General features: G+C 44.2%; 1 protein-coding gene across 4 annotated transcripts in view; it reads right to left on the bottom strand.

Annotated features, from left to right (window-relative positions):
* Positions 1-6,718: 6,718 nt before the first annotated feature.
* The window catches only part of RASSF8 (Ras association domain family member 8), a 73,346-nt gene continuing 55,743 nt past the window's right edge, over positions 6,719-24,321 (bottom strand). For all 4 annotated transcript variants that reach the window (XM_063154174.1, XM_063154173.1, XM_063154175.1 and 1 more), the window contains 3 exons: positions 14,128-15,017; positions 12,033-12,177; positions 6,719-10,924 (listed from right to left, as the gene is read on the bottom strand). In XM_063154174.1, the coding sequence (XP_063010244.1) occupies positions 10,803-10,924; positions 12,033-12,177; positions 14,128-15,017 (1,157 nt within the window). In that variant the 3' untranslated portion in view covers positions 6,719-10,802. The remainder of the gene's footprint in view (positions 10,925-12,032; positions 12,178-14,127; positions 15,018-24,321) is intronic.

Here is a 24,321-nt window from a genome sequence, read left to right as displayed (position 1 = left end):
GGTGTTGTAAATGACAAGGTAAGTACAGTTATTTAAGATGACCTTTGAGAGCAATCTGTGTGCCATACCCCAGGAGCCAGCTGTGGGAAGCACGCTCCCATCAGTGTCCTGCCAGGCCCAGAAGGCATTTCCAGGACTCCAGCTGTTTGCTATGATTGCTGAACATGCACAGTCTGCAGTACCTGCTTTTAAAATACACAGTAATGTCACGGGCTTGCCTGAGGTTAGTAACCCTAGGGCTGTGCCTTCCAAGGAGGAGAGGGCAGAGCCAGTGGGAAGGTACTGCATGTCCCTGACTTTTGTTTGCCATGGAGATCACTCCTGTACCTTCAGGAACAAAGCTGCTTGGGCTGGGGCAGCACAGAGGTAGTTTAAGTCTAACCTAGCACTTTCCCTAGTGGGTACAGTCACATCATAGAGCAGAATCACAGAATGGCCTGGAACAGAAAGGACCCTAAAGATCATCCAGTTCCACCTCTGCCAAGGGCAGGGATGCCTTCCACTGTCCCAGCTTGCTCAGAGCTCCATCCAGCCTGGCCTTGGACACTGCCAGGAATCCAGGGGCAGCCACAGCTGCTCTGGGCAACCTGTGCCAGGGCCTACCACCCTTGCAGGGAAGAATTTCTTCCTGATATCCAACCTAGACCTCCCCTCTGTCAGTGTGAAGCCATTCTCCCTTGTCACTCCAGGCCCTTGTCAAGAGTCTCTCTCCTTCTTTCCTGTGGGCTCCCTTCATGCACTGGAAGGGCACAATGAGATCAAACCATCTTTATTTTTACAAGTCGGTGAAGAGGGATCTCCTTTCCCCAATGTTCCTGATGCACCCACACAGCAGTGCCTTTGGGATGCAAGCCTGATTCCTCAACTGAAGGCACCTCCACAGTGCAGGAATCTCGTGAGCTTCTGGCTGACAAGAAAAGCAATAATATAATATATAATTATATAATAACTAGGCAGAGTTACCTGAAGAAGAAATCAGAACAGACTCAAATCACGCAAGGAGCTGAACTTCTGCATATGCTGAAACCAGCATGCTAAAAGCAACAGTAAACGAAGGTAGTGATTTTGCAAAGTTTTAAGTTTGAAACAGATGAATCAATTAGATCTCAAAGATAAAATCTTTACTGGTTGAACCTGGCGCAACACTTGCTAAGGGAGAGAATAAGTCTCACCTCCTTTGAAGTGCTCTCATTATTCAGTTTAGAAGAGACATAAATCCTCTGCTATTAGGAAGAGGTTTAACCTCTGACTGAAGGGTTAGGGAAAGCTTCCTCTGCCAGTAGATTATATTGGCAACACTGCACCAAGGGTAGTTTACTGCTGAGCCCAGGCAGCTCTTTCTACAGAGCTCGAGGCAGAATGTTAGGCCAGGTGCCCCCCAGCCTGAACCATTGCAGGACAACTCTGTGTTGCTCAGAACAGATTTTTCAGCAAATGACCCATGTGCAAAAGGCAGCAAATGGAGATGAAGGGCTTGTACTCCTTCTGGGAAAGCCCTGCACTTCCCTGGGCTTTAGTTTCCCAAGCTGACAAAAGGGATAATAACATCTAATAAGCTGACTATATACACATATATGGGTGTGCATACACATAAATTGTATGATTGGGATCATTGTTACAGTAACATAAGAAAATAATTTTTTCTTGGGAATTTTAGGCTGTGTTCTGCCACTGAACAAAGATGTTAAGGTGCTCCCACTGCCCAAGTTCCTGCTTTTGCAGTTGCTCACAACACCTGAATTACATGCTTGTCCCATGTGACTGCACCCTGGGGCAGTCCATTCTTCCTACCACAGGAGGAAGATGTTCCTAGAAGTAGGTGCCTCCTGCTGCAAAGTTCCTCTGATAATGTACAAAGGTAGCAATAAGAACTTTATTGAGCAGAACACGAGACAAGGTACTGCAGCAATGATTATTTATTGTCCTGTCAGATGCCAGCAGCTGCACTAATTGTTACTGAAATGCATTCAGATGGCCAACGTCTTTAAATGATCTTTGAGCTCAGAACAGGGCAGCAGGGACTCTCTGTGCTCAGACATGTTGAGGGGTGCTCATTCTCGACAAGACTCCGGTGTAAGCGCAGCTGAGGAGTTTTTTAGTTAATTAAATTTATCTGAAGCATGTAGAAAACACTTTAGAATTGAAAAATTATGAAAAAAGGCATTTTCCTACAATTCTAACTCTTGTGTGCTTTATCTCTTCAGCCTCTAATACCAAAAGGCACTTGGGTATCAATGGAAAATTGTGAGATGGCAGCCCATCATGGTGCATTACTGGTCACATGCACATTGCTAGAACATCCTAAGACTTGCAGAAACACTGGAACATTTAGGACCACCAAGCAAATCTCAGCCTGTTCAGTCAATTGTTTCTATTGATTAGATTCAACACACTCCCAAGCAGTGCTTGCAAAAAGATTTAGGCTGCCTTTGGTAATAGCAGCACTTTGCAAGAAGTATTGAGCAAAAGCTGAAATGAGGTTTTATTCCTTTACTTGCTTTTCCTTTTTACACCTTTAGAAAAAGAAATCTACTTAAAGCTAAACAAGAATTCACCTTCAGAAACCCTCAGCTTCCCTTAGCACACCTGCATCTTGCTCTCACTGCAAGGTAAAGCTAATGCTGAGTGACTTCTTGTCACCCTCTGGGTAGGATATAAAAATATACACTTCATGCTGCAGTATCTGGATGGCACAACCAAGTTCGGGACCACGTTGTGCTCAGTATTATTTGCCAAACAAATAGGAATCGAGACGCTGTTCCCCACGGGGCCTGGCGTATAAAGTCAAAGGGGATGAGGCAGTATTATCTCAGGCTTACAGCTGGGGGACTTCAATCCACAGGGATTATAGTAGCTTGTCCAAGGTCACACACAGGAAATCTGTGACAGAGCTGGGAAATGAAACAAGAGCTTCCCAGGCATGGGCAAATATGCCAGTCACAGGACAGGAATGCTTCAACCCACATCTGTGCAGGTTTCAGAAAGCTTCCAGGCCTGCTCAGAAATTGCAGAATGGCATAATTTGAGCATCAGTTACACTGACACTGTGTAACTGACATGTCTCTTTGTAAGCATTAGAAAGAACAACTTTAAAGTTGGAATGTTGGGTGCCTTACCCAATTCCCTACCACGTGCTGTGTATTCCTAGAAAACCTGCTTCCCATCGCAGTGCGTGGCTGCTGCGTGTACTGCTGCCCTCTCGTGTGGGCCTGCTGGGAACTGCAGCGATGACACAGCTGAGGAGACCCGACTATGTGGTGCCTGCCCCCGGCACAACCTTTCACCCAGCCCTACAGCTAATGGACATTGCTGCCTTTATCATCTGCTCTGTCACTGTCTCCTCCACGTTTGTTTGGTGCGTGACACCAGCAACATGACAGCGCAGAATCCAGGTCATCATTTTGGCAGCCACGCTGCAGATCTGCGAGGTCAAGGAAACGCTTAAGACAACGTTGTAGCAACAAAATGTTGTCAAAGGTCAGCTGGCACTCTGGGGTTTCCCTTCAGTGTGCCAGGAGGGCCAGTTCCACCTCATCAATCAAAGTTCACCTCAGGCTGATTGGGACTGCTAAAGCCAAATCATCTGTTCCGGGCACATAACATTTCATGAACAGCAGTTTGAGACACACAATAAAAGTTGTGGCAGGTAGTAATTTAGGAGAAGCTCCACAGGCAACCACAAAGAAATTCCAGTTATTTCACACTTAAAGGCTAACCTGAATTTTATTGTAGCAATAGCTGCTGATGGTACTTCTGTGATACCATGTCACTGGCTCCAGAGCTGCATGATTCACTTTCCATCACACTGGCACTGGAAGAGACTGCAGGGTAAATACAAAGCAGGTTAAAGATGTTTTACTTGGTCTACATCTCACTCCCTTCCTTTCATCAACCTCCCTTTTTTTGTTGTTTTTTGTTTCTGTTTTAACCAGAAGCCCTCATTTTAAAAATACCTAGGCAGGTAATTATTGACACTCATTTGTGTTGCATTGGATTAGGTGAGTTTTTTTTTTAGCACATTTTCCACAAGCCCAGCTGGAGCTCTTCTGAATACCTTTTCTTCAAACTTTTGCTCATTAAAAATAAATAATAGAAAACTTTTCTTCCCTATAACTTGACCCAGGATTGAATATTAGATCTTTTATGCTGCATTTTCCTACTAAGTTTTCCAATTACCAACTATCTCCCTCCTTTTGCAGAGGGGTAGAACAAGACAAAGCATGTAGCTGAAACAATAAGCACAGTCTGGTGTAGTGGTATTTCCCTTCCATCACCCTCCAGATGTCTGAACAGAAGTGTGATGACAGTCTCTCACTCTTCCAGAGATCCCTGTAGCCTTTCCACAGCCATGGATTCAGATCCAAAAAGCCTCTAAAATCAAACTTCAGATGGCATGGGGGAGAAGCTCCAGGGCTGCCTGTGTGTCAGCAAGGAAGAAGGCACACACAGAGCCACCAGAAGTGGCATGAGGACACTGGCAGTGCCTGAGTGGCTTGGACAAGCGGTGAGGTTGCTCAGGGAAGTTTATCAGCTCTGACCGCATCAGTTCCTTGTTGCCAAAGAGGCTCCTTTCCAGTCAGCTCTGGGCAGTACACAGAACTCATTGCAAAGGATGGGGAAAAAAAGTACACAGCATACCCACCTAGAAAAAGGGAACAAAACAGACCAACTGAGATTGTCTCCATCCAGTATTTCTGGAGAAAGTTAATGATGAAGCAGTGGCTGACCCAGAAAATACTCATTAACACTAGTTACAATATCAAAGGTAGCAAATATATCGTTTTCAAGTAAGGCAATAATGGGCACCATTGCTCATTGTGCCCTACTTCAGACACCAGACATCTTAGTTGAAACAATCATTAAAAATTTGGGTTATAAAGGAATAATACCTAGCTGACACAGACATAACAGGCAGAAGAATTCAGTATGGCTTCTGAACAAAATGGATCATTGATCTGGCCTGGTTTTGCAACTCATTAGTGGTGCAGTTACACTGAGCTAGTTAATGCTGCAGCAGCCACATACAAATACACCACTTTGTTCTTTAAAGGCAAAGCAAAAGATCAGAAACATCAGCTGTAGCCCTGGCTCTGCTGAGCACGCTGGGAAACTTTAGTTACCACGAAAGCCAGCCAGCTGACTGGCACAGGAGCAGGAAAGGGCACCTTTCAGGGCACAGGGCCTCCACAACTTGCACAGCCCTGACAACAACAGCGCCACGTGCTAGAGCTTCAGTGGAGTTCATGGCATTGTCCTATTGGCAGTCAACAGTGCCACTACTGTTAGCTCACTTCTCCTCACATCTAATGGGATTAGGCTCCAGTTAGCTTAGGAAAATCCATTTGTTGGGATATTAGAGTAAGGACTGCATTTGGATGGCTTAAATCACAAGTCTCCAGCTGCATCAAGTTCCCAGCCTTGATTAGCTCAAATGATCTCAAGCAAGCCTCACACCCTCTCTGGTCTCAGCACAGTAACTACACCTGAATCTGGCTTAAAAGGCCTTCTGCTCCTTGTTCAAAGATTAACTACTTCTTCCTGCTCCCTGAAGCATCAGGGTGCCCTGCATTTGTTGTGGGAAGAATCTGTACATTCAGTTCACCTCCAAGTGAGCCTCTGCCTCTTTGCTTTAAGATACACTTCCCCCGAGTCAGTGACCAATTCTGTTGTTTCAAGGTTATTGTTAATTTTAGTAACAGCTCCTCAGCTGAAAACAAGCTCCTCTTCCCTCTTGCAGTGCCTGGGCTTTATCTGATTGAGATTACAGCACACTTACAGTAAAGGAGCCTTGGCCCTGCCTTCAGGCCCAGTGTTTTCTGACAGAGCCCCAGCAGCCCTGTCGTGAGATGTGCGCGACATGAACAATGCAATCCCAGCAAACCATGAACTGTAAAGACCCGAAGTTTCAGAGGGGAATTTATTGTATGGGAGCATATCCAATACTTTTTCTCAACCATTCATGAGAATAATAAAAAATAGAAGCTTCTTAAATGACAAAAAATATAGTTACATATAATACAGATTTTCATCTTGCATTGAAGCGGAGCAGTAATAAAATGCTCACTCGTGTTTTCACAGTTTGTGTTGCTTCTCTAGGTTAAAGCATCAGCAACTCAAGTGTTCCAGTCAGAACCCCTAGTTAGCAGTTTCATGGGATGATGGTGAGGGTGAACACTCTCAGCATTCTAACACACTTCACAAGTACAGCAGGCACACTTGATCCATCTCAGAACTACTAACATTTTCAGAGGTATCAGCTACACTTGAGGCATCCTTGCTGCAACTGAAAGGGTTTTGCATCAGAACATGTTTTTTAGGCCCCAGTCAGACACATAACTGTGGAACACTCAAAAATGTCCTTAAATCCAATCTGGTTCAAAGGGCTCTGAGTTGATCCTTTGAGACCCCTTTGTTCTGCCCTCACACGCACCACACATGAGCACAAAGCTCTAAGCAGTACTTGGTCACATGTGTAAAGTGCTTGCAAGACCACAAAGGATTTAACATTCTTCAGCACTCCACTTAGAGACCTAAAGGCATTCACTGCATGCATACATTGGTATTTACTACACACACTTACACCCAGCCCCCAATATTATTGCAATAGTTCTTTGCTGGTATAACAGCTCTTACACCAAGTTTCACTAACTTCGTTTTCTACAAACATAGGAAAAAAACACCTGAAGAGAGCTAGAACAGCTTTCAATCAGTCACTATATTGGCATTGAAAGCTTTATTTTTGAAAACTTTAAGCAGCAATACTGAATAAATAGACAGAATGATTGTTTTGTCATCTCCATACAACTGATGGCCTTCATCCAAAACATTAAAATACTGTAGCAAATAGAATAAACATGCACATTTCAATGTTCTAAAAAAACCCCAAACAAACAAACAAAAAAAAAAGGTGGTGTAATATAAAAGTAACACTTTGACACTTTTTTTTGATACAGTACAGACCATTAGAGACTATTTTCTGGAAAAAATATCTGAATACAGTTTTGTTATTTACATGTATCATTAAGGCCCAATTCACTCAAGTTAATGCACATCAGGAATTTATATGCTTCAAGGTAACTCACTAAAAATTACAAGATCGATGTTTCTTTGATCATACTCATATGATCCCAGTTCACTAAAATAATGCAGTACTCTCCACACTAAAAACAAGGCAATTGCTGCCCAAGAGGAGATATTTATTTCACTAAAGGATCTTTTTCCCTCTTACCTTATATGTTTGCATATTGTTAATGGTAGTAGTGGTAGTTCTCTTCTTCAAGAACTTCCTCCAAACTTGCCAGAGTTTAGAAAAGCAAGCAATCTCAAAGCTAACATACCATTTCCAGAAGCAATTCAGGCACTTGGGAACCTAAGTCCCACTAAAAGATACTGGGAGCTGACCTTTTAGAGTGGGACTTGGTTTCTCCCTTGCTCACCTTAGCCTTAACCTACTGGCTTTTCAGATGCTCACCCCCCTCTTTTCCCCTAACAACATAGCATCTCCATCCTCATGGATGAGAGAGGTAACACAGTAAATTTCCATTAGTAATAAATTACAGGAGTTCTCCATATAAATTCCCTGTGCACTGGAAAATAGTGCTTGTGTATTCAACTATTTAACGCAAGCAAAAAACCCCATTTTTATCATGCTGCCCAGTAAATAATATGGCACTTGTTAAAATTAGTATGTGTAGCTTCCTTTCTGCTAATGCCCTAGGAGGTTTGGAACACTTCTGAAAATGGACTTTTTGTACAGTTGTAAAGAAAGAGTGAGTTTCTGCAGTTGATCTGAAGCAAAACTCTAAATGCCATAGTGTGAGGGATTTTCTAACTGTTACACATGGGTCAAATCACATTTAATGCAAGGGCATGCCATTTCTTTTTGGTTTATTTACAGAGAGGGTGAAAATGCTATGGAACTTCAGCCTGGGTGAAATTCAATAAGCAAGAGGAGTATGGTGGGGGCAGGGGAATTTGTCAGTGTCTCACAACCGGCAGGTCTGGATACCAAAGCCTCTCCTTGGCCACAGGAGCAGCTGAAGCTGCAAACGCTTTTCAGATCCCCCTGACATGTGCCAAAGCCCTGGCAAGGAGGGGCCACTCAGGGGTGCTGAAGTGGTCACTCCTGAGCCAGCTCCAGGCTGGCTCCTGTGTCCAACAGCTGCTGCAGTCAGCAGGTGCTACTTTTTAACTCAAATGGCAAATTCCTCCCTTGATTCTATGACAAAGCTGTAATTCAAGCCCTCCAACACTGCTCTTACTCTTCCTTTTAATCCTTTTCCTCCTCCCTCTGTCTTACAGAATAACCTGGCAGAGAAAGAGAGCAGGTTTTGTGATGCAAGAGCCCAGTTCAGCTCAAACTGACATCTGTGGAAGATGGACCAGTCACAGAATATGACAAAATCATTAGCTGGGGTAAATATGCTGATCTGCCTTAAAAATACTTCATCTCAGGACAAGACTCTTTCCCCCCACCCCCATGCAGCATAATTTGGGCCAGACTTTGCAAGGTGCTGAGTGCCTCAGTTCTCTAACATCAAGAGGTGCTGAAGATGCAAGATATCCACTGGAGAGGGCCATTTCATTTCTGTAAATTGAACCCAGAATGTAAGGCATATATGCTCAAGTACCTTGGACAGATATTGTCCCCAAACTATGGATATTTTACACTTTATATATATATATATATATGTACACACACATTCTTTTTTTTTTTAATACAAATTTATGGGCACAGTAAACATGAGCATGGAATTGTGATAAACTAATAGTAAAATGGGTGAGCACTGCAAAGGTTCCTCAGGTAGGAATATCTCATTTTCCAGTTTGCTCACAAGGGAAGATGAAAAAAAAAAAAGACCTGATAAGTCAAACAGTAAAAATTCAGAGTCCATTTGGAAAGGTCCTTTATATATTCACAGCCTTATCTGTTGCTGTAAGTCTAAATACAGCAGCATTTTTAGAATATATGATGCCATTAATAAAGTGGAAAGGAAAAAAAAATGCATTAAACACTCAAGAATCCTTCATCTTCTGCTATATCTTTAAAAACTTCCATTTGCCAGGAAGCTCCTTTTTTAGAAAAGGAGACTTAAATTAACATTTATCTGCACATCAGTGAATCAACACAAGAGGATGCTACGAGTTAAGTATTTTTCTATGGCTAAAAGCTTGGAGTTTCCTAGCAGTGGCAAAATTCTGACCCTGCCAAGGAGGGCATTAGAAGCCCAAGTTTTCAGCACTGCAGTGAGGGCACAGTGTCCCCCCACCTTGTGCCCAGGGCATCTCCAAGGTGGGGATGATGCTGTGAGTTGCTGTCAGAACTGGAAATCCAAACCAGGGAAGGCCCATCCCTTCCCTAAATCATCCATGAGGCCAGCCCCCAACATTTACAGTGTGTCCCACTGATGCCAGTCCCTTTCCCCACAAATCTGGTGCCCGCTGCAACAATCTCACTTCAAGGCCTGCAACCAATGAGCTATATGGGAGCAGCTACTTTCTGCAGGAAACCCTTTTTGTCTAATTCTTTCTTAGCTTTGATTGCATTAGAGCAACATCAAGATGTGATAATGTTCTCTTTTCATATGTTTTGTGAAAAATGACCACCAAATGTGTGAATTTTCTGCTTGGAAGCTTTACATTCTCTAAGTGACTGTCTTTCAGAAGGACCAAATGTCTCCACCAGGGAGCTGAATGAAATCCTGGCCTCACTCCTGTTCTGCTATTGACTTCTCAGGACTCTGCCAGGTTTATTCCCTTCACAAAACTTGAGCGGATTCTGGAAGGTTGGAAGTGGATACTCATTTGTGTTGTGTCTTTCTTCCCCTCCAACAGCAAGATTTGTAACAAAACAAGAACACTGTAATGGCTAGTGAAAAAAATGAAGTACAAAATCACACACAGTGAAAGCCTCCTACTCTCTTTTGGTAAGATATATGAAGACAACTTCTTACATTGTTCTTTTCTCAAAAGGCATATACAATGTGGCAAAATATTTCAAATATACATTCTATATAATAAAATATCATCTAACTAGTGCATCCTCAATCATATGCTGGAAATATTTTTACCAAGCCAAGGTTTAAAATCCATAAATCTTTTGAACACTAGGTGCTTCATTCAAGGTAGATACAACAGCAAGTAAATCCCACAAGCTCACTTTTCAAGCCTTAAAAGGTAGCAATGGATGGAACATGACATATGATGACCCATGACAGAAATGAACAAAGTTAGTGGTGAGAAACCACTGCAATGGTTCAGCACCCCTCAGAACTCTGCATTGCAGGTTGCTGTACTTGATCAGATGGGGGATGTTGGTACACACAAATTAAAGTCACCTTGTCAGACAGACACACAGCCATACGTGATAATTCACAAGTTAAAAATAAAAATATAAAAGGTCAACATTCACAGGTCCATTGATTAAAGGGAATAAATTAAAACTCAGATAAGTTGCATACACGGTTTCCTTCGCCCTCAGTCTTCCATTTATGACTATACAAGGAACAATACTTTCCCAAACACTTCAGAAGTGGCAAAAACAATGAAGGTTTTTGCACTCAAGCTGTGTTGACAGCAAGGTCATCCTTGCCAGTTATGAATCGAGACAGTTCCTGTCTCTTTAGCATCAGTGCACAGGGTATGGCTCCAAGTGGTGTTGGAGGAAGAAGAAGAAATAACACGGTGGTGTAACAAAAAAACAAAACAAGACAAACTTCTTCCATTCATCATTGGCTGAATAAAATAAAGTGTATCTTGTCCAGGGTACCTTGCTAGGTCCTCTCTAGAAGAGGTACATACTGTCATACATAAATGCCCTCTGGGTTAAAACCAGATGACAGGGGGTTCTGTAGGATCCGAAGGTTACTGGGGAGTTGCCTCGATGAGCCAGGGCGCTTCAGTGACCCGGATTGAAAGGCTGGCTCTGCATGAGAAAAAGGACAATTAGAAAAGTCATCAGCAGGGCTGCACCTCCTCCTCCTCCTGCTTAATGCAATACAGAAAAACTAATTCCACATGTAACAAACTACCGAAGTGCCTGGCTAGGAAGTGAGAAGATCTAAGGTGCACACTTCCTACTCACTTCACAGCAGAATGAAACCCACACGAAAGAATTACCCTCCCACGAGAAACATGCACACACACAGAGACACACTTAAACGGTGACGTGCCGAAAGAGCTTGAACATGTAACGTGACTCAAAGCTTCAGCTTCCTTCCCACTTAAAAGTTCCTACAAGTACTGCCTTTGAAGGCCTGGCTGTCTTTTCTTCTCTCCCCACCCCCTTTTCCCCCCAGTGCCTTTTGGTTATAAAGTTTTCTGAGCAGAGGGACAGACCCAGCATAGGAGAATGCGGAGACAAAGAGCCCCTTGGAAGCAGAGTGCTGGAAAAAGCACCCGACTGTGCTGGAGCTGCAGCTCTGGGATGCATTCAAAACACTCCCGTGGTTCTGCCCAGGAATTTCTCAGTCCAGATGCGGGCACGTGCAGGCTGTGCTGATCTCACTGGGGGCAAAGGCAATTCGCACCCGCAGTGACAGCAGCCATCTGTGCAGGACTCTGCACGGCTGGCAGCCCAGCTGGGTCGGCTCCTGCTCCCGGGCGGCTGCTGGCTGGGGTTTCTGGGGATCCAGACACATTCCTTTTCCTGCTTTGACAACGCCCCCACCAGAAGAGGAAGAACCCAGACGAACAGCAATGTCAGATGCACGGTCACGTTCTGTGCTGGCAGCCAGCCACGGCGGCCCGTCTTGAAAGCTGCAGGCTTAATGCGTTGCTGATGGGACAAACGCATGCCCGGGCACAGTGGGAGAGAAGTTCTCCACATACCGCTCTTTATTTAGAGCCTGCTAAACCCTTGGAATGAAAAGAAGCACTCGACAATACGCTCTCGAAGTGTTTTGCTAATGTCTTCACTAAGGGAGCATTCACTTCACGTAGGAGTGCCAGCGTTAAAGCAGACGCGGCAGTAAAGGCACCGCCCGCCCCTTCTCCCTCCTGCCCTCCCTCCCGAAGCGCTCCGAGGGCTGCACCTCTCTCGAGCTCCACATGCGGGGCCTCCACCTCCACGGGGTCTGCGGGCAGCACCGTCACCTTGGTTCCCGTCTGCTGGATGAACTGCTGCAGGTTCACCTGGCGCAGCTCCTTGGTCAGTTGCTCCAGTTCTTGTTCCCTGTCCTGCCAGGAAACAGAAACCAGCTGTTGAGCAAATAAAGCAGCATTTCATGACCATAGTTACAGCTGGGCAACTAATGCTTCTCCTCTTGATAAGAAAGCCTCCAATTTTTAAAGCTCAAATGCAAATTGATGAGTTGAAAGGTACTTTAATCTTCTAATTTAAAAGGCCAGTCAACACTCGCTAGCACTTAGAGAATCACAGAATCAATTAGGCTGGAAAAGACCTCTAAGATCATTGAGTCCAACCCATGACCCTAATTGGGTTTTTCCTAATGTATTTTATTTTTATATTGCTTCTTGGATGACTAGCAGCTGTTTCTCATACCACCTGAGAAAAACTTTGGCACATCAGCAAACAAACATAATATTGTGAATGCTGAAAAAATAATCAACTGAGCAGCAGTCTGGCACCAAGTCTTACTTCTTCCTGAAGTGTCCAGCACAGCTTGGACAGCTCATTTAATTCTTCTGATCTTAAATTGAGTAAAATTCTTTTCTCTTCTTGTTCTTTGCATTTTCTATTTAAACTTTTTTGTCCAGAACCTTCTCACTCTGCAAGGGTTTTGTGTGATGAAGCCAAAGCCTGACTGATTCCCCACCCCTTCAGAGCACAGATGATCATTTAGGATCTTTTTCTGTACTTCTGTCATGATATGAAAAATTTACAGCTCTGATAGATTATAACAGTCTTGGACTGTTATTATTCCCACACACAGAGATTGAGCTGCTTTAATCTTTAACTTCAGGTATGCAATAAAATATTTGTCTATTTCCTCCCCCTCGAAGCTCCATAACGCAGAGCTCAGTTTATTTTCTTGTGGACTTCCAGATTTGTGCACCTTTAGGTTAGAACAAGACTGGAAGATCTGAATTGAATGGGAACCTTGCCAAGAAAACAGACTATGAAAAGAACCAAGCCAGAAATATTTTGAACTCCATCATAGCCCCAGTGAATGTGACTGAGGATAGCTAAAACACATAAAGAGGAGTTGAAGCTTTCCATCAGTGCAAATCCTTAAGTGTAGCATGTCTGGAACTTAGCATAGATAATCATGGACAAAACTGCTTACAGTTTTCATCCATTTTGCTTTGGATGAAAAGATTACTTTTTCCTCCCCTCATTATCTAGGAAAACCAGCTCCTACTGACATGGTTCTAAGGCAGAAGTAAGGATACAAAATCCCTGCACATATTCACAGTGAAATCACCTTATTACTACTGCAGCACTGCAGAATATACTAACTGTGAATCCTGGGAATCAGCAAGGACCACAACTCCTGCTGATGTGTGGTGCCTTAGGACTACCTTACATGGCACATAAAAATCCCAGGAGCTCCAATCTTCCCTCTGCCTCATCCAGCTAGCAGTGGAATTCCTTTATTCTTTCATACTCTATCAAGTTTCAGGTGATATCATTAACTTTAGCAAGGAAACAGCGACTGGATTCTCTTTTGACACATGTGCCACAAATGCCTGAGGTGTAGAGAAAATAAAATCCTGAACACCAGCCAGTCAGCCAGGAAAAGAGGGATGCTGTTCTTTACAAGCAAAGCCCTGTAAGGTTGCAGGTACTTTACTTTAGCTCTATACCTTTCCAGGTGCTGCTTTTGGACTGTTCTTTGTAATTCATCTCTTTTGGTGGCAGACAAACCTAGCAAAGATCAGAAATTTATCCTCAAAAAAGGCTATGATGGTGCAAATTACTGCTTTTCTTCTCAGACAGTTTGAATGAGCAAGTTAAACATGGGTGAAATAAAAACTGTCTGCTCTCCGAAAAAAACCCCCACAAGCTGAAATGAGATTTGAAAATGAAAGCAACACATTTTGCCTTTTACCCTCATTCACTCTGGAAACTTTTTTGTGTTGTCTTTCATAGGCTTCAGGTTTGTGTAAGAGAAATTAGTCACAGTCTTTGACTTTCTCTAGCTACGGATAAAATGACAGTCTTACCTGTAATCGCTTGGTAGCTTGGCCCAAAGACCTTTCTACTGCTTTAATGCCATTTTCCAATCTCAGACTCTGCTGGCCCTGAATATCAATTTCTCCCTTCACCTTCTCGATCTTTTCCTTGACCTCTTCTTCGTTCACCTGGGACTCTTGAACTTCTCGCTGCAGCTTCTCTGCTTCAAGGCCACTCTCCATGTTGTGGATCTGAGACACATAGTCCTTGAGCTTACTCTCACACTCCAGGATCCTCTGCCTCATCTCCTGCAGCTGCTCCATCAGCTGCTTTTCATTCTCTTGTTCGATCTGCAGCTCGTTTTCCCAGAACTCTTCCTCCTCGATCTCCACTTCGTTCCGTTTGATCTTCTGCTCCAGTTTGAGGATTTCTTCTTCCAGGCTAGCATTGTACTTTTGCTCCCAGTAGCGGATCTCGGCTTCGTTGGACTCTAGCTGCTTCTCGATGCTCTGAAGCTTCTCCGTCTGGAGGTGGATCAGTTTCTTCAACTCATCTGCTGTTGTTTTACAGTTGTTGAGCACCTTTTGCTTGAACTCGGATTCCTTGCTCTTCCCGAAGATGTCCATTAGCCCCTTGGCGCCGCCGGTGAAGGTGAGGGATTTCCTTTTCGGCTCCCTCCTCTTCATGGCCTTGTCCCCGGGCTGCCTCAGCTTGGCCAGGGGCGGCAAGCTCTGCCGGTACAGAGTCCTCTCGGGGATGCGCGCCACGCTATCCGACGTGGGCCGCTCGCTCAGGGAGGGCCCGGTGCGCCGCAGGATCAGCTGCACGTCGCTGGCGTACTGTCCCCACTTGTTGAGGGACACGATGGGGTTCTCGTGCGGCGCCAGGTGCCGCTCCGTGTCCCGCCACTTCTCGATCAGCGTGTAGCGCCCGGTGCGCCCTGCAAGGGAGCACAGCGTCAGCAAGGCCGCGGGGGGGCGCCACCGCTCCGCCCGTGAGGGACGGCACCGGGATAAGGGACACGGCAGCACAGCACCGGGATAAGGGGACACGACAGGACTGGGACAAGGGGACACGGTAGGACAGCACCGGCACAAGGGGACACGGCAGCACAGCACCGGGATAAGGGACACGGCAGGACAGGACGCTCCCGTCCCCCACAGGCTGTTTGAGCGCACCCGCCCCTGCCGCAGCGCACGCTGCCCGCACAGCCCCGAGTTCGCCTCTAAACCCTCCCCGCGCAGGGCGGGAGAGGCAGCAGCGAAGAAGGATTGACCCTAAGGTAGAACCGCGGAACTGCGCAATCCCGGGGCTGCCGGCGGGCTGGGATGGACTGGGATTCATGGAATCGCACAATGGTTTGCGTTGGAATGGACATAAAGATCAGCCAGTTCCATCCCCCTGCCATGGCAGGGACACCTTTCACTATCCCTGCTTGCTCAGAGCCACATCCAGCCTGGCCTTGGACACTGCCAGGGATCCAGGGGCAGCCACAGCTGCTCTGGGCACAATGTGCCAGGGCCTCAGCACCCTCATAGGGAAGAATAAAGCAAGTGACCCAGCAAGGTTGGTAACCACCACGCAAATACACCCAATGAGAACCTCTCTAGGCCAAGAAAACAAGAACAGGAGTCCCAGATCTTTCATGCAGCCACATAGAAATATCAAATATGGAGGCAGTGTGTTTGCTGTTAAACTTTAACAGTTGCCTCTGACTGATGAATGACTGACAGAGCCTCCGCTCCCCTGTCCATGCCCCCCAGTTCGTTCAGACACTGATCCAGCCTGGGCCACAGCCTGTGATGCCCATGGCAGTGCTGCTGGTGTGACAAACCTTCTCTGAGAGAGCACAGGGACAAGAGCAGCAGAGGCTGCCTGAACTGTGAACCAGCAATCCCTGCACAATGAACGGGTTCCCTGCACAATGTTGCCATCTGCACCAGCAGCTCCCACATCCCCACTGAGATCCCAGCCTTCAGAAAGAAACTTAAGTCTTTTTGTAAGTGCTGAGTTTTTCTAATCGCTCCAGTGACAATACAACTTATGTTCACGGCTTCATTTGGGTTCTTATCAAACACACTTAAATTCAGATCAGCAGTCTTTCTCCTCCAACAGCACTTATGGGATATTTTTCTAAGCGCTCTCACTACTCTGAAATACAGCATTCTTCCTCTCCAGAAGAGTTTCCCCTGTCAAAGTAACCTCACTTAAAAGCCACAACATTATTTACAAAAAGATGGAAAAGATCAACTGCTTTAAAAGTATTTGATGTTAATGAATTTCTGAACAGCTCCACAATTGCCATTAACCTTAAAACCATCATTAGCTACTTTAATGCATTACCTACATTCATTTTCATGAGAAATGATCATTCAAATGATTTATTTCAGCATATAAAAGCCTGAAATACCTGTCATATATGCAACTACAGAAGGGAGGAGTCCGAAGAAATGCAGTTATCAGAGGTAATACATTTGATGTGTTCTCTTACCTTATACTACCTGCCCATTCATCACACTTTTCTCAAAATGACCAAAATATCCTAATCTCAGGCTGGAGATCTACCCCTAACCTCCAGTTACAATACTCTCATAGAGCCCTCATTTCAGATTTGTAGGAAACAAGCTGCACTGTGGTGATTAACACACTGTGCACCCCTCTAAAATCAAACACTGCCTTCTGAAAAGCTTCCCAAGCTACAACTACTGCACTGGAAATGTTCCTCTGCTCTCACTGTCTCACAATTAGATCCCAAAGCAAAGAATAAGAACAAAAACTGTCTGCAGAGGCACCACCTGGAGAACAGAGGGTTTTGGCCCAGGGGATTGGCTGGCCCAGTCAGAAACCAAAATGTCCATGTTCTCTTCCAAGTTAGGAGTGAGGGCTGAAAGATTTGGCTGATGGAAGTCAGCAAAACAAGGCAGGCAGCACGACAACTGGAATCCACCACCCCAAATGCCATATAAATAAATGACTCTGGGTAGGGAATGGGGAAAAGAAGTGGAAAAAGCCCCAAACCTATCAGCATACTAAGATGCTTGGCTAACACTCTCAGAAAGAGATTTAAGGCTTATTAGAATAAACTTCTTCAAAATCAAGTTTATAAAGGTATATGGTGTAGAGTGAGAGATTTTTGCTAACTCACAATACTGCTAATTGATCCATGAAGATTTATAATTTGCAGTAGTCATTGGTGCTGTTACAGGAAAAATAAACCTACTACTGTTTGCCATAGCATACAGGCAGTAAATCCTGGAGAAGAAGAATTTAGTGAAAACATACCCCAGGACAAAGGCTGCACTGCTCTGTTTTGTTCATCTTAGATGTTCCCAGCTTGTAATCATGGCTGTGCTACTAATGTTCATGTTGTGTCAGAAACAGGTTCAGAGAACTCCTGAAATTGCAAACTAGAGTAGGTACTACTAGGGGAGCAAGCAGTGTGTAGTTTCTATTCACTCTGCTATTAAATTCATTACTTAAAAGTAATGTAACAGGAGGAAAAAAAAAAGAAAAAAAAGAAAGAAGAGGGGGAGGAGAATAAAAGTCTAACAACCTTGACCAAAAGAATTAAGCACAGACTTGCCAAGAACTATTTTCATCTTAGCTTAGGGTTCCAAATCAACACGCAGCCCTAAATAATGAACTTGGCACTCAAGATCCACATAAAAGAAAGTGTTTTGTAGAAGTAATACTTGCACAGTTCAACAACCACACCTGGAGCTCAGGATTGCTCTGAAACAAAGCTGTTCTCTTCCGAGATCATTACCCAGGTCTGGTGCTCAGCCTGTGCATGACACAGATTAACAATGCCCAGACAACCACAACTGTGATGTTTGCCTGCATTAGAGGGGATTAATTCACAAATGAAAGGGTGAATGAGTTAATTCAGAACTAATGACAGAGTATTTCAGAACACAGGCGTCCCTGTAGCAAACTGCTGGGTTTGATGTGCAGCCACCACTGACAAGGAGAAAGCAGCTTGCCCGGGTTGTTGATGAGGAACAGTTTGGCACCTGCATGCTGCTTCTTGCCCTGTGTGTTTGTCCACAAGCTTCTGGACACAAAAAGCACCTGGCAGAGCTCAGTCCAGCCTCATTCACGCAACCTTAGTATTTGAAAGATTAAAGTTACAGTCGCATTCAGGTAATGGCCATGTATCAGCAATGCACAGCAGTCCTCAAATTACAATGTGTTTCTCCAGCTGAATATTATATTGAATCCCACCCAGAATCTTGCAATATCTCCAGGGAAGGTTCAGTGACCAGTTCAGCAATGAATCCGCCTAAAATTTCTGAAATAAAAATTTGCTTTAACTGCAACTAGAACATATTAGACTTTTTTTTTTAAATACTTCTATCAATGCCTTGTATTGGTGGGAATGGTAGAGGAAACCATCCAGACAGGCCCAATAAAGCACAAGTAGCGCTGTGTTTTGTAGTTTCCTCTTCGGAAAACAGGAATCCAAGGGCTGAAAAAAACCACAGAAACTCTGCACCTGCTTCATGGGCAGCAGGGAAAAGGTGGTTTTGCCCCTCTCTGCTGAGCCCCCCTGCAGGGCTGCATCCAGCCCTGGGCCCAGCACAGCAAGGACAGGGAGCTGCTGGAGCCAGGCCAGAGCAGGGACACCAAGGGGATCAGAGGATGGAGCAGCTCTGCTGGGAGGAAAGGCTGAGGGAGTTGGGATTGTTCAGCCTGGAGAGGAGAAGGCTTTGGGGTGACCTCACTGTGGCCTTGCAGTGCCTGAAGGGAGCCCACAGGAAAGATGGAGAGAGACTCTGGACAAGGGCCTGGAGTGACAGGACAAGGGGGAATGGTTTTACACTGACAGAGAGGAGGTTTAGATTGGGTACATGGAAGAAATTGTTCCCTGTGAGGGTGGTGAGGCCCTGGCACAGGTTTTCCAGAGAAGCTGTGGCTGTCCCTGGATCCCTGGCAGTGTCCAAGGCCAGACAGGGCTCTGAGCAAGCTGGGATAGTGGAAGGTGTCCCTGCCCATGGCAGGAGCCTGGGATGGGATGATCTTTGGGGTCTTTTCCAACCCAGGCCATTCTGTGATTCCCACATGGTCCCCAGAATCCCATTCTACCCTACACATACCACATGACATTGCCATCCTAAAACAATCCCCAAGACCTTGTATCTGTTTTGCAGACAGCGAATGACAAGCAGTAACAGAAGCAGATACATATTTACATCCCTAAAGCACACTGCATCTGCACAAAGGGCAGTATCAAGGCTAATAGGTTAAATTTCTACCTACAGCTCCCTAAGCACACAAACTTATCACAGGTTCTATTAATACAGGCACACCTTCAAAAGAATAATTTATTTCAAAATTGAGAAAGACATCAGGAAAGGAAATATATAGACTCCAGAATGCTGATGTTCTGACACCCTGCAAATAGCTGTCCTGAGTGGTTTGAACCTGGATTTCTTGTGATATTAAATGGCAAACTGCACTCAGTGTCCTAGATCTGGCTCTGCTGCACAGCACAAGCTCTGGACCCAAGTGCCCAGCCACTGTAGTCTTAGCTTGGGATTGATATAATTGATGTAATTTGCTAATTTAAACATCGATTCCATCACAATGAACAGTGATTAAACTAAAGAAATATAGGTACAAGTTAATCAACATTTTTAGACTCTCAAGAGGCAGATTTTTAAATTATACTCCATGAAGGTAGTAGGACATTACTCACTTCAAGCTCCTCTATATCTTTAATCTTTGCAGCTGACACAGTAGACAGAGCAACCATTTCTGCTGCCAAAAATGAAAATGAAACTCCAAAGGAAAGCAGCAGTAGCAACACTCTTGGCAGGACTGTAACCTGGGAGGTCATCAATTCCCTTTTTCAGGACAGAAATGATTCATCCCATTACTCCCACCCAAAAGTCCATCATCCTCTACAAGCAAAGCATTTCAGGCACTACATTTATTTTGCTATGCAGGTAGTATTATATACCATGAAAAAATTTATCTGTGCCTTATCTTTGCCATCAGGCTACAAATATTAATGCCAAGCACCAAGCAAGATCCATCTTTCCATTAAGTGTCTCCCATGCTACAGCAGTGAGTCAGTGCAAGCAGGTGACTTTTTGCCTGGTCTCACATCATTTCTGGGAAAAGTGGTGGGATGAGCAGTCTTAAACATGAGGGTACCTCTGCTTCCCTAGAAAAGGGGTTGGGGTGGGCAGGAGCAGGTCTTTGTCACCAGAGGTTGTAGAATCATTTAGGCTGGAAAAGACTGCCAAGATCATTGAGCTCAAGCTGTGCCCAATGCCCACCTTGCCAGCCCAGAGCACTGAGTGCCACATCCAGTCATTCCCTGGACACCTCCAGGCATGGGGACACCACACCTCTCTGAGCAGCTCCTTCCAGTGCTTAACTACCTTTTCCATGAAGAAATTGCTGCTGATGTCCAACACGACCCTTCCCTGCACAGCTTGAGGCCGTTCCCTCTTGTCCTGTGCCTTGTTCCCTGGGAGCAGAGCCTGACTTCCCCTAGCTGTCCCTTCCTGTCAGGGACCTGTGCAGAGGCAAAAGGTCCCCCCTGAACCTCCTTCTCTCCAGGCTGAGCCTCCCCAGCTCCTTCAGCTGCTTCTCACAAGACTTGCTCCCAAACCCTTCCATGCACTCTTGCTCCCAGTTTCTGTCCCTGAGGCCACCAGGATGCACCCAGTGCAAGGGAAGCTCCCTGGCAGACACATTCCTAGCTCCCATTTTCCCCAGGGGTCCCATCACCTCTGCTGCACAGCAGCTGTGCCAAGAGTCTGCCCTGAAAAGCACCACTCTGGACAGTCTTGGGGAAAAAATGGTAAAAAAGAAAATGGTCACTTAAGACAGAAGTTTTAAGACAGCCACACTAAAAGAGACGTTGCACTAGTCTGTCTTGAGAGCTGAATCTGAATGAGCACCCCAGACTTATCACAGTGCACAGTAAGAATAAAGACACTGTCACCTGCCTGCACACAGGCCTCCATGGAGGTAAAGCCACACCTGCCAACACTTGGCTCCAGCCAAACCCAGACTGCCCAGAGCACTGAACAATGCACATGGATACAGCTTTCTGACCCACCTGGTTTCCCAGAGACAGCCTTCCAGCACTAGGCTGTCTTCCTCAACCAGGCAATGCAAAGAAAAAGTAATTGCATGTGGGGAAAATCTTCTAAGAACTCTTAATATGTGGAACACGTGGGTAAGAATGCTCTGCCTTACCAAAGGGACAACAGCATTAACTCCTGAATCATTAACAGCACTGACAGAAAAGTAATTGCCGGCAATTTTAATCAATCCAGGATGATTTGAATTCAGTATCTTTGAGATATGAAGCTGACATTTCATTTATTATGTGATACTTAAGTTAACACTCACTGCAATTTAAAAAAAATACCATTCTGGCTACCTGAAACTCATTAAATACTTAAGATTAAGAGGAAAAAAAACCCTTCAAAACAGAGGTTAGAGTTTGCATTACTCAGATTTCTTCACTCGTGCTATGTTTTGCAACCACAGGTATGAAATACAATAGAAAATAAAGAGTGAGAGGAGTCCAGTCCTAGGAAGAACTATCCACAGAGATATACAGGCTCCATGGAAGGTCAGCTGAGTTCTCCAGGCACAGCCATCTCTCCATGTCTTTACCAGGGCTGAAGCCTTAGTTCATTACTATTATCCTGGCTCTCAAAAAAGGGTATGCAGAGGTTTATCACTACCTGACAGAACAAAGCTCTCAGTCACCACTTCATACTTTCAACTGCCTTTTTTCCAAGCACCCTGAGGTACCACACTTATTTTAGAGTTGTGTCCTAAATAGGTGAAACAACGGGGAAAATTTGGCTGAGGTCACACAGCAACACATGGCAAAGCACATAGAGCAGCCATAGAGAATCCTTCTCAGTAAGGTTACTGTCCCCAGATGTCTGAACCAGAAAGTTTATATGATCACACCATGGGACCACCACAAAATTTCTTGTACTTATTATCCCTCTTAATGTCACTATTTGAGGGAGCAGAGAATGAAATCTCGGGGTTGAAAGAACACAAATTCTAAGCAGATCCTTAGCAGGGACACCTCCCACTATCCCAGGTTGCTCAGAGCCCCATCCAGCCTGGCTTTGGACACTGCCAGGGATGGGGCAGCCACAGCTGCTCTGGGCACCCTGTGCCAGGGCCTCAGCACCCTCTCAGGGAAGATTTTCTTCCTCATATCCAATCTAACCCTGCTCGCTGTCAGTGTGAATCCACTGCCCTCTGTCCTGTCACTATATGGTTTTACAAAATAAGTGATTTGATCTTTCTGGATACAACTCTGGCTGAGCCCTACAATGCTCTAACACATGTTTGAGACAGCACTGACATTTTAATAAATACACTCCATTTATCTTTGAGGAAAAATACTCAACTAGAAGGAAAAAAAAAAAAAAGAGAACCCTGATGGCTGCATTTGTTTAATTTTAAAAAGAGACAGCTGTACTTCTTGTTCAGTGAAGTGCTGCTCATGATTCTCCAGCCAGAAGCACCAAAATCCACAGTACTATTTAAAGCAAGTCTGCCAATTTAATTATTTGCCACAGAAAATTACAGGGAGGAGGGCAGAAGGTTTCTTTTGGTAAGAAATTCAAGTTTCATGTCTCTAGACTGAAATATTCACTTCTTAGGAAAGAAACATGACATTCTGAGCAGAGGAGATGCATTGTAGGCTTCAAGGGTAAAAAAAAAATCACAACAAATGCATTAAAATCCTCAGGGGGTCTGGAAGTGGGAGAGCAACACTTCTGAAGGAACAGGACAAGTATATTTGTGCCTGCACTATTTGTCACCACATTCCTTTGGAAGATTTTTTTATTTTTTGTGTTTGCATGGAAAACAACCAGTAAAAGCCAATTAAAAAAAAACTATAGTTAAGCTCCATTTGCCTAACCATCAGCTAAAATGATTGACTCACTTTTTTAGGATACACCTGCTTTTCCCCTCACTATTATAATGACTATTTGAGAGGAGTCACTGTGCTCACACACATTTGAAAGAGACCTTTGGCTCTTTCATCTCCTCACACACAAAGTTTAAAAGTATCAACAACTCTCTTGTTACTTTTTTTCAGTTGTCCAAATTATGAACAGGAATCAAAATGACCAAGCAATGTTTATATGAAGCCATTCTGGTTTTCACAGAATGCACAAAAAACTTAGCAGAGGATGGGCTGTCAAATGCACATTTTTAAAAGAGACAAGGATGATCCTTGGAAAAGCTCATTTCTCCTGGCAGAAATATTTTTAAAACAAGACTCATGGCTCTCTATTTGAACTGGGTGCTGAGGTGTATTTTTGTTTTGGTGAAGGCTTTGTTTCTCATGATTAAACAATCTCTTCTCTTATTTGTATTTATAAGCCAATCCTTTGTCACTGGCAAACAGTTTGAGTCAAAAAGAAAGCAGACCTAGATAAAACTCATAAAAGGTAGTATCAAGTGTTCTTTAAGATCCCAGTGAGAGATGACTTCACTCTCTGGAAACTTGTAACTGAATAGTTTTATGTCTGTCTTGAACAGAATTCCAGCGACCCGCCCTCCAGCTAAGGCAATTCCAACTCCTTCTAAGTTACAGATACAGACAATTTTAGTATCCAAAGTTATATCCAGCTGATATTATTCTCTCTTGTATTCAATAAATTACATACACATTTTTAAAAAAAAGCTCTGTTGGGGCACCAAATGAGACAACTCTCCCCTTTTTTTTTTCCTTTAGTTTTAAAGAATGAGACTGAGATTTAACTTCAGTTCATTTGAGACTGAGATTTAACTTCAATCCAAACAGAAATTAAAAAAAAAAAAAAAAAATCAAAAAGACAACCAACCAAAAACCCCTAAAATTCTTACTTTGGGTAGTCATTTCCTGTTCTGCAGTGATGAAGAGATTGGGCAGCAGGGGAAAGGGAAGAAGCTCACAGTGCAAGAACAGGTAACACAAGTGTTATTTATCAGGAGTACAGCCCCAGAGAGACACTTTTTACTGGAAGAGCTCCAATTTCTAAGGAATTAAGGAGCATTAGCCAGGCAAGTTTTAGTGACAGAATACCATGGCCAAAGGATTAGACACTGGCTATGGAACAGAACCTCTTACAAAGGCTCACAGCCCAGTGTAACTTGATTTTTTAATGCTAAAATAGCCCCAGAACATAAAAAAAGAAAACAAAAGCAAACAAAAAAAAATCAAAACCAACAACAACAAAAAAAATACCAGACGAAGA

This window comes from Melospiza melodia, chromosome 4 (assembly GCF_035770615.1).
Source record: "Melospiza melodia melodia isolate bMelMel2 chromosome 4, bMelMel2.pri, whole genome shotgun sequence".
Classification (NCBI taxonomy): domain Eukaryota; kingdom Metazoa; phylum Chordata; class Aves; order Passeriformes; family Passerellidae; genus Melospiza; species Melospiza melodia.
This window is presented reverse-complemented; position numbering and strand designations above follow the sequence as displayed.